Here is a 13,458-nt window from a genome sequence, read left to right as displayed (position 1 = left end):
TCATGTGGCATTAGGATGTAAGTGCAAGGTGGTTAAATACTGCATTACCTTTGACTGTTTGACTTTCGAGATTACGCCCTGATGTCGCACACAGGGTCAAGCCTAAGTCGCAAAGCTTAAGACTTATACCATAAGAGTGTGTGGCCTCTAAATGTGGTAACAAACAGTACAGGATGTGTTGCAGAGAGCCGTAAAGCAGAAAGCAGACTACGTGAAGGGTGCCCTCCCAGTTATTTTACTTATTTATTTATTTATCTATTTATTTATTATTATTTTTGTATGTTTGTTCTTTTATGAGTGAAGCACTGCATTTCTGTTTGTAGTCAAAAAGTATGCCTGTGTACTGGAACTAACGTGTGTTCATGCGTGTTTCTGAGAGAAAGGACAGGAAGTTGGACGTTCAACGAGAGGAAAAAAAAGGGGGGTGATGGGTGGGGGTGATGTCTCTCAAACTGTTGGCAGACCAGTGCATTGCTCTGTGTTTTATTTCAAACTGTTTATTTCTTTGCTATATGACAACCTTGCCTTGACAATGTCAACTGCAGAGTGCAGTCTTCTGGGGAAAAGTTACTACTATTCATTTCGATAGAATATCAGGATTCACATTTTAGCAGAGGAAATGAAACAGCTCCACCTTCCAGCTTTACTATACGTAAACTCTGAGTGAGGACGGCTGGGCCTTCCTCACAAGACATTACTTAGATTTTGCAGATTTCAGTTTGTACATAGCAGATTTAAATAGAAATAAAACGCTTGTAATCACTTGTAGAGTGAATTAGCTACAGTTTCGTCTGTTTAGCAAGTGCACACTAAACTCTGCCTCTAGTGTTCGCATAAATCTGAAACTGTAACAACAAGGTCGTTGGATGTTCACTGAATATGCACGTTTTGAGTCTGTGTAACAACTCTGTTCAAACCGAGGTGAAAACTGAATTATTTATTTCTCTTTTCATGTAAGCAACAGCTTATATGTTCATGTTTAAAGTGCCTCCTTGCACTTTGTGTATATACTTTCTTTAGATAAAGTGTATAAATCAAATGTATAGAATCTGACATTTTTTGTCATCTATCAGAATTGTTTTTGCTATGCTAAAAGTTTCTATAAAGACTATAGCTCTATATATGTATGTAACAACATTAGCAAAATGTGAATTGTCCTTTTATGGGCCACTAGTTGTTTCAATAGGTTGTGAACTTAGGGTGATTTATTTACAAACAATTCATTCAATTTATCTGTTTTCAAGAGAAACTACTGAGCTCCAAATGGTTGTCAGGGAAGAAAGACCGATATTTTTCACTGGTTTAATGACTCAGTGTTGTTACTGATCCATTGCTGATTTGGTTATTTTAAGGGTTATGAAGGCAATAAGGAGGTTTGGTATGCGTGAGAATATTGGTGTTGGCAGCTACAGTATGTCTACATGTTGTGAGACCTCAGCCAGCCATCCAGAGTTTGGTTCAAGCTCCACCTTCCTCCTCAATGGAAGAGAGTCCTCCTCAGGAATTATCAGCATACCCTGGTTTATGTAAAAAAGAAAAAGAAAAAAAAACATTATCTATGAATTCATTGATACAGATCTCCATCTATTTCTTTATTGGTCCTTGAGCTAAAGAAGAATGTTTTAGTCAGCTGGCCTAGTGTCGTAAATGTTTTCTATGAACATGTGAAACTGTACAATCTTTAGCTAATCAAACTTCTATTTTCTATCCTCCTTTTTGATTCCATGCACATATTGGTCCAAGAATGTATTCAGCATTTTTTCTTGTGTCTGACATTCATTGTAATGCAGACCTCCTTTTGACTCTGACTGACTAAATGCAGGCAGGATTGAATGCACTTGTAACCACATAATAGAGCACAAAATATTTGTCAGGCAAATGGACTGAAAGTGTGTAAATGTTTTAATACTTGTGTTTAAATATTAATGGAAACAAATAAATGTTTATTGATGAGCTGCCGTTGTGTTTATTTCTCAGATTAGGGCAGACGTGATACAGCATAAGAGCATTCAATAAATGCATTCAAACAGCCAAAGTGCTGTGTACGTTGTCAAGAGAAGCCCGTGAGTCAGAGGGCTTCCATAAAAAAAGTGGGGGAAAAGAGCGGCTTAATATAAGTTACAGTCTTCAATAACATTATTAAAGAGATTTAAATTATATTACAACAAAAACACTGAGAAAAAGACTGGACTGAATCATTTTCTTGTGTCTGAGTTTAAAAAAAAGAAAGAAAAAAAAACATAAATTATTTACAATGACAAACCAGGAAATAACACACTGTAAAAAAATGTCTTAGTTGTATTTGAAATAAATGGCATTTGTGCATCTTACCCAACCAGTTTTACATTTTACGGTTAATGAGAGTTGGCATGGAAATAAATACCTGTACACCAACCAAAGAATTGCTGTAGTTTCAAAGTGAAGGTGTGGTAAGAGCTTTTGAAGGCAGGGAAAACCAGACCGTAAGTCTTGTCCTGAAGGGGCTCAGAGCTGTAAAGGTCCACAGAAACCTCATGCTCAACAGCCCTGGAAGAAATTTTCCTCTGATCAAATTCATCTACTCCAAACACGGCCTTGTGGTTCTGTGATGAGTCTCAAGCCTCCAAAGGGTCTGTCTCTGAGCCTCAGTGTGATGAATAATTCTCTGGAAGCTCGTCCAGAGGGATGACAGTGTACTCTGCAGCCTTTCCATTTTCTATGGGCTTGTCTTTGTGCAGGAATGTCTCCATCTCTAGCTCCCTCTGCTGGTTTGAAGAGCCAGTTCTGGTCTCTGGCTGGGATGCCTGTTTTGGTCCATTCCACCTGCACAATAAGGAAGAATAAGAATTTAATTATATGCCCAAAAAAGATTATAGTCAAAAATATTGTTCATTTTTTAAACGATGTTTAAGTCTCACTTTTCTCTGGTAGCGATGGCAACGCAGAGCATCACCAGTGCTGCAACACCAACAATAAAACCAAGGATGATGATCCAACCTGGAGCTATGGGAGGGTCAGAGTTAATAAGGTGAACTGTCTCAAGCCAGAATTTAGCCATGCAGAATCATGGTTTATTTAAATACAGCTTTTTTTTTTTTTTTTACAGGACTCACCTGCTGTACTGTGTGCTTTGTTCTGGGGTGACGCAGGATTGACAGATTCCTCCGTGTTGTGATCTAAAGGAACATAAAAACACAGACTTAAAATCTTCCATAAGTAAATAGTAAAGATAATATGACAGTGACTGCAGGTATAACAACTGGAAGTATTGGATCTTTACCATCAGTGAATGGGGTGAATGGATACTTGTACAATTTGTTTTGCTGTTTCAGTAGTGTTTCACAGTGAAATCTCCCCTGACATACCATCACTTGATCCTGATCTTGATTCTGATCCTTGACCTCCAGCAAACAGTCGTGGAGCATTGCGTCCAAAAAGAACATCTGATGAAGATGTTTCAGTCATAGTTTCTGTGGTGGAACATAAAAACACAACCTTAAAAATCTTCATCAGCAAACAGTAAAGACAACATGATAGTGACTAACAATTGGAGGTATTGGATCTTAACCATCAGTGAATGGGGTGAATGGATATTTAAAATGCCTGTTTTGCTGTTTTGCCTTTTCAGTAGTGTTTGACAGTAAAAGCTCCTCCAACATACCTTTGCTTAATCCTGATCCCTCACTTTCTGTAAACAGCCGTGGAGCAGCCGTGGAGGTTGAGGTTGCAGTGGTAGTTTCTGTGGTGGAACATAAAAAGACAGCCTTAAAATCTTCATCGTAAACAATAAAGACAACATGATAGCGATTGCAGGCATAACTACTGGGGATATTGGAAGTTTACCATTAAAATATTTGTTTTGCTGTTTTGCTGTTTCAGTAGTGTTTCACAGTGAAATCTCCTCTGACATACCATCACTTGATCCTGATCTTGATTCTGATCCTTGACCTCCTGCAAACAGTCGTGGAGCTTTGCGTCCAAGAAGAACATCCGGTGAAGATGTTGCAGTGATAGTTTCTGTGGTGGAACATAAAAACACAACCTTAAAATCTTCATGGGCAAACAGTAAAGACAACATGATAGTGACTAACAATTGGAGGTACTGGATTTTTACCATCAGTGAGTGGGGTGAATGGATATTTAAAATGCCTGTGTTGCTTTTTTGCCTTTTCAGTAGTGTTTGACAGTAAAAGCTCCTCCAACATACCTTCGCTTAATCCTGATCCCTCACTTTCTGTAAACAGCTGTGGAGCAGCTGTGGAGGTTGATGTTGCAGTGGTAGTTTCTGTGGTGGAACACAAAACACAACCTTAAAATCTTCATGGGCAAACAGTAAAAACAACATGATAGCGATTGCAGGCATAACTACTGGGGATATTGGAAGTTTACCATTAAAATATTTGTTTTGCTGTTTCAGTAATATTTGACATTGAAAGCTCCTCCAACATACCTTTGCTTAATCCTGATCCCTCACTGTCTGCAAACAGTCGTGGAGCTTTGCGTCCAAGAAGAACAGCCGATGAAGATGTTGCAGTGATAGTTTCTGTGGTGGAACATAAAAACACAACCTTAAAATCTTCATCAGCAAACAGTTAAGACAACATGATAGTGACTAACTATTGGAGGTATTGGATCTTTACCATCAGTGATTGCAGTGAATGTATATTTGAAATGCCTGTTTTGTCTTTTCAGTAGTGTTTGACAGTAAAAGCTCCTCTGACATACCATCACTTGATACTGATCCTAATCCTGATCCCTCACTGTCTGTAAACAGTCGTGGAGATTTGCGTCCAAAAAGAACAGCCGATGAAGATGTTGTAGTGATAGTTTCTGTGGTGGAACATAAAAACACAACCTTAAAATCTCATTGGCAATCAGTAAAGACAACATGATAGTGATTGCAGGCATAACTACTGGGGATATTGGAAGTTTACCATTAAAATATTTGTTTTGCTGTTTTGCTGTTTCAGTAATATTTGACAGTGAAAGCTCCTCCAACATACCTTTGCTTAATCCTGATCCCTCACTGTCTGCAAACAGTCGTGGAGCTTTGCGTCCAAAAAGAACAGCCGATGAAGATGTTGCAGTGATAGTTTCTGTGGGGGAACATAAAAACACAACCTTAAAATCTTCATCAGCAAACAGTAAAGACAACATGATAGTGATTGCAGGCATAACTACTGGGGATATTAGAAGTTTACCATTAAAATATTTGTTTTGCTGTTTCAGTAATATTTGACACTGAAAGCTCCTCCAACATACCTTCGCTTAATCCTGATCCCTCACTGTCTGTAAACAGCCGTGGAGCAGCCGTGGAGGTTGATGATGCGGTGTTAAAACTAGTGATCACACCAGAGCTCGTAGCAGGACGCTCTTCTAGCATCCCTCCATCTCTGGACTGAGCATGTGAAACGCTCTGAGTTGTGTGTGCATAGTTGTCATCTCCATGCTGGAAGTACCCAGAGTTCACGGACTCCTCGATGACCTCCCTCGCAGGAGTATCCTCGGAGTCAGGGGACGGTTGTTGGGACTTGAGATCGGCCGTGTCTGTTTTGGTTGTTTCATTTGTCAGTGAAGGGGGAACATAGTTATTGACGAGGAAGCCGTCCGTTATGGCCTCTTTGAGAACTTCATCCTCAGCTTTGATAGGGTTCTGGGTCACAGCTAAGACAAAGAGAGATGGAAAAATCCACAGATCAACTTAAGTGTTTACCAACCAGCCCTGACATGAGCAGAGAGGAAAGTTAACCTTTTCTGATCTATTACCTGGTGACTAAGCAGAGCTTATGTGCTTTAACCCAAATTCTTGTATAAACTTGTGTTGTGGTCTCCTTTTATAAGGTGTGGTGAGAAACTGTAATGATTAACCTGAGTGACTAATCGTCCGTGAGCGGGTTAACAAAAGAGAGGCAGCCTCATCAAAGCATCCGTTTTACTGAGAGCAAACCACGCTGCCTTTGACACACCTAGTGCACCAGAGTAAACCATGACTGTTCTTTTCCTCTGTGTTAGTTGGAAGGAAGCCATTGTCAGGGTTTTGTGTCATAACAGAGGAGGAAGCAAGAGAAGAAATTACACAATGAACTTCATCACTTTATGCAGTGAATGGATTTTTTTTTTTTCTCATTTAAATTAATTTTATACCAAATTTTACACCAAAATTTTTTTTAATGTTTCACAACAAATTACTATAATCAACAGTGGGAAGAAAGTAGCAATTAGCATGTGATCAACTATAGTTCAGATGTTGTCTTGTACTTTACATGAGCACTTCACTATATTTACCTGCTAGTCATAGCTACCCATTACATTTCTGTGGGAAAAGAAAAGCAAAGGCTGGAGGATAGTCAAAGAAAAGTAGAAAAAAAAAGAAATAGAAAATAAATTTACATTCAGAACTCCTCTCCAGAACGATAATATTTTGCTGATAGTACTTCTGTACTTTCATTTAAATATTATCTTAAATGCTTGACTTTCATTAGCAATATAAAAATGCATTGTATCTTTGGTACGCTTACTTAAGGAAATGATCTGAAATGAAATCTCAGTAGTCAAGAAAGGGTTTAAGAAAAAAATGTTAATTAAATAAGCAAATAAAAAGGCCTAGGAATCAAATCACACATCTCCACTCTCCATTTCTGCCCAGTCATGTTCGGCTCCAGTGATCCCTATGAAGTTACCAGTTGCCCAAACTTGTGTAACAGCTCTCTGCTAATCTTTGGTTTCACCTTATTCAAGTCATACGCATTAATGCACCTCCTGGAGCAGCTCAGAACATTTTACAAAGCCCTCTGTGTGTAATCTGGAGATGCCGGAGAAACCTGCACACTGACAGTGAAATCCTACTCTCACAGAGAGTTAGACCTCAAACATACAGAGCATCTTAGGTGGCAGCAGGGAAAGTGCTGACTCACGGGGTGAGAACAAGGACACCATGGGAATTATTGAAATTTCAGAGGTCTGTATAGAAGAATTTAGATTGAAGCATGCCATTTTTCCCAAAAAATTTGTTGACCATCTGTGAATATCTTACGTGAGGATGCAAGCAGAAAAACTAAATCCACCTGGATTTGAACCTTAATTTTACAGCTTAGCTAATAAAATCAGATACAGATACACAGACAGGAGAAAGTGTTTGCTTGGGTGTTTAAAAGAGCTACACTGTGAAAAAGAGATAAAATAAGAAAAATGACTTTAACTCACTTTTAACAGTTGGTGTTGTGTGGACAACAGCGAGAAGTCCAAGAATAACCCCCACAAGAAGATTCCTCATCCTCATATCAGAAAGTGATGATGGAGCCATGGACTGAAATTAACTGTTAGTGAGCCGGAACTATTTAGTGCAGCGAGCTGAATATTTGAACCAGATGAATCATGCCTTTGCCTTTTATACGCAGCAGCAGGTAGGTGTTACATCTGTACAACAATGACAACACACAAACACAAGGGGGGCTGGCACACCTGTGAACACACCCTCTCCCTCACAATGCACATTTTCTCACGACTTTTTTTTTTTTCCTCTTCCTCAAGCACAAAAACTTACTCATGAAAAAAAAAAATCCGTCCATTCAAGCAGCTTCTTCGGTTCCATGTAACACACAAAAAAAGACAACAAGTACCACAGACAAGGCTGTAAAGCTTTTGTTTACAGTGTTTGTGTGTTTATAAAGGTCATAATACAGTGAATGGCTGCCAGAAAATGACAAAAAAAAAAAAACACCACAAAAAAGTATAAAAACAATACTTTTACCTGATCTCTTCACATGTATGTATGTTCATGTCTGTGTCACTTGAACAGTTTCTCTTGGATTTAGACTCTCCATGTTTAGAAATGGAAGAGACTTAAACCAATAGAAACAATGGAAGGTGCTGTAACTGGTTTATGTCAACAAAAAAAATAATGGTATAAGCATCTTTGCATTTTATACACAAACTGGTAAGTGTATATTAGATGTACCTGACCTGACATAATGCCAGGATGCAACTGCAGAGGAACATAAAAAAAAAAAAAAAAAGAAATCCTGCCAGTCTACCCATGAGCTGATACAATGCACACAAATAAAGATTTGTCTGCAATTTTAGTTAGATGATAATAAAGGTAAATGCAAGGATGTAATTTCCTGGTCCGGACATACCACTGGAGGAGTGAGTTAAAAATAATACAATACAATAAAGCTAACCATGGCAGTCTTTGTCAGTTAGTAAGATTACAGGTCTTCATGTCAAGAAAGACAGGTTAGGAACATACAAAACAAACAGACGAATGCCACAGACCATCAATGATCATCACATTGTTATGAAGTTCAACTAGCAGTTTAATTAGTGTTCAAAAAAGTGAAACTACTCTGCACACTGTGGGAAACAGCGTTCACGGAAATGTGAAATTTGTTGGCTGGCTGTCAGGAAAACACCTTGGAAACAGCTCAGTTAGAGACATGATAAATTATGTGCAGATCTGGAGACACATGAAACAACGTAGGCTTTTTCATTAGTACTTCCTTACTATAAAACAGGAATGTGCATTTTTGGTCTGGTTTCAACAATTTTTTGGACTCAACCAGAGAGAGAAACTCGGCACAGGGTCATTTTCCTGCAGGCGATGTGTGCTCTATGCAACGTCTGCTGTGATACGTTACATCTGACGGAAACTGACGCATCACCACGCAGATTTATCCTCAGGCTCTCTGGCACATTCATGACTTTGCGACGCTCGTCATGAATTACTCAGCATGCGTGGGTGAGAGCTTGCCCGTACATGCGCTCCACGCCTAGTGAAGGTTAACTCCTGTTACTGTTTAGAATGAAATTTTACAATATATTAGCTATGATGCGTAACAGGGATAACCCCACGGCTCAAACGCAAAGCTTCCTTGCACAAGCATGCTGTAGTCAGCTTGCACTGGCTAGACGCTGCTTGTGACTCAGGATTCAAATGATTGTTACAGTGTGGTCGACTGGTGAGTGTACGCATTACACTATAGGATAAGTCAAATTCCCTGAGGCTGAACGTGGGAAAGTCAATGTCACTTTTGATGAATGATTTAAATATATGTCTGAAAGGTCAGATATTTAAATTGGCGCAGCAAGTTAAGCGTGCCCCTGAGCAAGGCACCAATCTACCCCAGCTCCCCGGGCTCCTCCTTGGGCCAGCCTCCTAACTTCCCCAGCTTGAGGGATTAATAAAGTATAAAATTAAACTTAATATATTGCCCTTTGAATAGTTAGGTTATAACAAAACGTGTATTTCTTTTCTGGAAATCAATGCCAGGATTTTAGTGCATGTCAGTAGTCTGGGGAAAAGGCTGAGAGGTAATCATGAAGGCTAACTGGCTCCGAGTTTCATCACCCTGACAATTTCACCAGCTTTTCATCTAACGTGAGGGTGAATCAGTAGTGACTGAATTCTTGATCTGGGCTGAACTGTTGCTTTGCATTCTGAGATGTTTGGACTCACAGCAGTATTAAAACAGCCCCTGCTGTTTTAAACTTTTTCTTCAAAAATTCAAGTGCATTTAAATCTTGAAAAGAGAAATAGCGTGAATTTCAAAAACACGGTCTGCACACAGCCACAGCTGGCCAAATGCCTTACACGTAAGGAAAAATTCAAGAGGATAAACTTCATATTTTCATATTATTCATATATTAAAGTTCATATTTTTTCTCAACTTACTCCCATAAAAAAATACAAGCGGGCCCACACACTCATCCACTTCAGCATTACCACATTTTTAAACTCTTAAACATGACACTGTATTTTCTCAGTGTTCATGCATAATCAAATGTATGAATGGATAAACCTTAGCAAAGCAGCAGAACACAAGGTCTTTCAAGGGCAGGTCCGCTGGGCATGTGCAAGCCAATTAGCAGCCACTGTAACCGACTCCCCCCGTCCCTCGCTCTGCCTCGCTGTTATCTCATGTTTCATGGCAGCCACCATTGTTACCATCCCCAAAATCCCAAGGCGACTGAGCTGAGCGACCTGTGCGCTGCAACTCTCTCCTCTATTACCACCATGAATAACCGAGAGAAACTAGTCATAGTCTCTTGATCACCTCGATTCTAACATGGACAAATATCCACTTCAGTTTGCACATTTCCTGCGTCAGATTCATAAAAACACACAACAGCAGTGCCCCTCATCTGAAATAAAGTGCTGGGGAGGGGAAAAAATATTTATTGCTTTACTACAATCCAATTTTGAGCATTTCATTGAGATGTGAAAAGAATTTATAAACCCAAACATAGAGGAAAATAAAGTAATATTTCAACTGAAGTGGAAACAGTACATTCACTGGAAGCCTGGAAGGTTTGATGAATCACTGTTCACTCAAATTATCCTGAACATACTCTTTGTATTGTTTACCTTTGGAGAGGGTTACCACAAGCTTCCACTTGATTACCCAATGTAATCTAAACTAACTTCACATTTTTATTTTAATTCACTGAGGAGATTAATCTTTATTTGTTTGCACAAGTAAAACACCATTGTTGAACTCATACAATTACAATAAAAATTATAGAGCTCAGTAAATAAGTTTGGGGGAGTAGGAAGCCACGGGGCTCATACAAAGTCCTGCTCAATACGAATAAATAAAAATATCAAGTGTAATCATAATTTTTCAACAAATTAAAAACCATTTAACACGAATGTACATCTTTCATATTAGCCACACAGATAGAGACTTTCCAAAAATCGAATTAAAGTTCTCCCCTGCCACCTTTCATACGGAACCAAAATCACTGGTTTTTCTCTGAAATCAATTCCCAGTTAAATAGGAGGTGACTCACCACACGGTGAAATGAATTCTGGGACACAGATTAAGTCACATATTAAAAGAACACCGGGACACTGGTACATGTGTAGCTGTAAAACTTTTTTGCTTCTCTGGGCTTTTCATTGGAGCTGCTGCAGAAAGGATTTGTCATTGCATGGACAACACAGCTGCAGATAACCAAATTAATTGAAGCTATAGCGAGCTGCATGGCATTTGAACCTCCCAGCTCAACCCGTTTTGCATGGCAGCAAAGGGAGGGAAAACAGTTTAACTGCAGAGCAGGTGGCAGGCACTGCGTTGATTCATTTAGTTCACAATCAAACAAGAAGTGGCGCGACTTAAACAAAGTCATACAGAGGTGTTCTACGTGGGGAACATGTATTCCAGTGTGCAGCCGTCATTAAAACCAAGGGTTGAATTCATCCTAATAAATGTTACCATGCTGTTGGTAGGCTACAGACATCCGAGCCATCACTTCGGTTTGACAAAAGTGGTTTAGTGTCTTGAATTTAAATGCCAGATTCACAAACACAGTGTGGGAATTCCTGAGCTATTCATTACTTTAGGACACACCCAATTTTTGTGTCTCTATGTCACCAACTGCTAAAGTAATGAAGAAGAAGGCCGACACACTGATGTTTCCTTCCCAAATCTGACTTGGCTGGATTTATTTGCATATCATCACTGACAAAACTTGACATGGCAAAAATGAAACAAAACATGGCAGGGAACGTGTTTCAAAGGTGCGACTCCCTCTCAGTTCATTGGTAATTATGCCTCACAGGTTTTAAGAGGAATGATACCCAGGACGGGGCAAATCGGGGTGATGCGAATTAACACAAACAAGTTCATGTTATTGATTAGTGTAAAAAAGGTCTAGTTTTGAGTCCAAGTGATCTGCAGTGTTTTGTACATAATTCCTCTCAGTTAAAAAATAATCTGAGAAATAAAGTTTTTATTCCATGGGGAGCTTGAAAAATGCACAATATCTTATTCTTGTCACATTTAAATCACAGAAATTCCAAGTCTGGTTAAGCTGGAATTGTCTTTTCCTGGCTGATTAAGTTGGAATTTTCTTTTCCTGGTTGATTAAGTTGGAATTTTCTTTTCCTGGTTGATTAAGTTGGAATTGTCTTTTCCCGTTTGACCAAATACAAAAATGCAGCTGCCGTGCTCCTAAGCAGAACTATGACAGATGAGATTAGATATCGTGTTCATTTTTGGCATTAAAAAAAAAATTAGTTTCTTATGATTTTTTTTTCCTAATGTTTATGCCTTCTGCTATCTTTGCATTTACATTTACTCTGTTGTCCTTTAATGTCTGTACCTCATTTCATTGCGCTACTTCACTCTGAACAAAAAATGTTAACCTACTGATGGCCATAGAAAACAAGTCAGTGGATCATCAGATGTCATTAGCCTCGTGGTCTGAGAACCATGACTATTTTGTACCGAACTGAAAAACTTTATTAGTGAACCTTTCGTCTACTGCTGCTGCTAGACGAAACGTCAGAGGATCACTAAAGTTATAAGGGTTCATCCTCTTGCAAGCATGAATATCCATCAGATTTCATAGTAATCCATTAGATAATTGTTCGGTTACAACATTGCAGTAACTTCTAAAGTGGCAGACTGACCAACCAACCGACTGACCACCTCTGTCCCTAGAATCACATCACTGGCATAGTTGAAAAACAGCAGTGGAGCCTTGGAAAAGAGCTGTACAGTTCAAGTTGATCTCCACTTCAGCAAATGTATGCACAGAGCAGCCCATCGATTTAAGGTAAATATAGAAGTAGTAATGAAGACTGTGCACCTGTTTCAACTCATTTTCTACAGTCTATTTAGCATGTGCATTTGATGACACTTGACTCTTACTCTGATGAGCAGACTGACGAGAGGCAGCCCCTCAGTGACATCTGTGAAACTAGAGATTGGCCAAAATGGGGACTTCCACAGACTACTCACAGGCTTCTTAGTAGTTACCCTTTCCTATACACAACAGGACATGGAGTCTTCTCAACAGGAAACAAAGCCAAGCTGTGAGGAGTGGCTGTATGGAGCAATTGTCGACCATTCCAAGTAGGGAGCCTTTGGAGTCAGAGGACAGCGTGTTCAGACTAGACGCAAGCGTTCTTATGAAACTCATCTCTCTTCATAAGAAAAGAGATCACTTGAAACAAAATGTCAATAAGTAATCATGTAAATGTTTATTCCAGCATTCTTTGCCCAACCACGCACTCTTGGACTTCTCATACCACTACCATGTGTACGGTGTATAGCATAACTATATGTCCTGTATGATTTTTAGAACATCTATAGGTTTATTCTTGCATGTCTTTGATTACCTGTACATGTGTTATCTTTGTGTAAATTTGTAGTTTGTGTATAAGTGAGAGCTACTGAAAAACCAAAGTAAGGTGTCAACACACTTCACCAAAAAGATAATGGCCAAAAATCATTGGCTTTATTGACCATAAGGTTTATTCTTAGTTGAAAGGTACAAGCTTATGGTCTGATGCAGAAAGGAAAGCAGGATTATTAAGTCAGTGAGCAGAGATGTCAGATGTGATGGCATTACTGCAATAATAGTTTTTAAACTGGATTTTAGGTAAACAGCTGCCAGGGGTGATTTGAAAAACCCAAAAACAGCAAGCCACAAAATATGTACTTACTTACTTACCTACTTACTTACTTACTTACT

The 13,458-nt window shown here is 39.0% G+C and overlaps 1 protein-coding gene across 2 annotated transcripts; it reads right to left on the bottom strand.

The window, feature by feature from the left end:
- Window positions 1-1,748: 1,748 nt before the first annotated feature.
- Window positions 1,749-7,321, bottom strand: LOC121181514 (serine-rich adhesin for platelets-like). 2 transcript variants are annotated; one of them, XM_041037434.1, is made up of 12 exons: window positions 7,183-7,321; window positions 5,242-5,643; window positions 4,983-5,075; window positions 4,705-4,809; window positions 4,430-4,522; window positions 4,187-4,264; window positions 3,892-3,996; window positions 3,641-3,718; window positions 3,345-3,449; window positions 3,093-3,155; window positions 2,898-2,982; window positions 1,752-2,802 (listed from the first exon to the last, which is right to left on the bottom strand). In XM_041037434.1, exons 1-12 carry the CDS (start codon window positions 7,280-7,282, stop codon window positions 2,625-2,627), a joined length of 1,485 nt encoding a protein of 494 aa, XP_040893368.1. In that variant the 5' UTR covers window positions 7,283-7,321; the 3' UTR covers window positions 1,752-2,624. The 2 variants fall into 2 exon arrangements, with proteins under 2 accessions (XP_040893376.1, XP_040893368.1); XM_041037442.1 differs by lacking the exons at window positions 3,345-3,449; window positions 3,641-3,718 and having other exon boundaries at window positions 1,749-2,802.
- Between the last annotated feature and the right edge of the window lie 6,137 nt (window positions 7,322-13,458).

The sequence above is a fragment of the Toxotes jaculatrix genome, chromosome 1 (assembly GCF_017976425.1).
Source record: "Toxotes jaculatrix isolate fToxJac2 chromosome 1, fToxJac2.pri, whole genome shotgun sequence".
Lineage (NCBI taxonomy): Eukaryota > Metazoa > Chordata > Actinopteri > Toxotidae > Toxotes > Toxotes jaculatrix.
Note: the sequence above shows the minus strand (reverse complement) of the source record. Positions and strands in the feature narration are given on the sequence as shown.

Bases quoted from the DNA above. Each gene is read 5' to 3' on its own strand.
- LOC121181514 (XM_041037434.1), bottom strand. From the start codon at position 7,282: ATGGCTCCATCATCACTTTCTGATATGAGGATGAGGAATCTTCTTGTG. The intron at 3,719-3,891 runs GTATGTCAGAGG...GTTCCACCACAG, and splicing joins AAGATCAGGATCAAGTGATG to AAACTACCACTGCAACCTCA. The intron at 2,983-3,092 runs GTGAGTCCTGTA...ACCCTCCCATAG, and splicing joins CAAAGCACACAGTACAGCAG to CTCCAGGTTGGATCATCATC.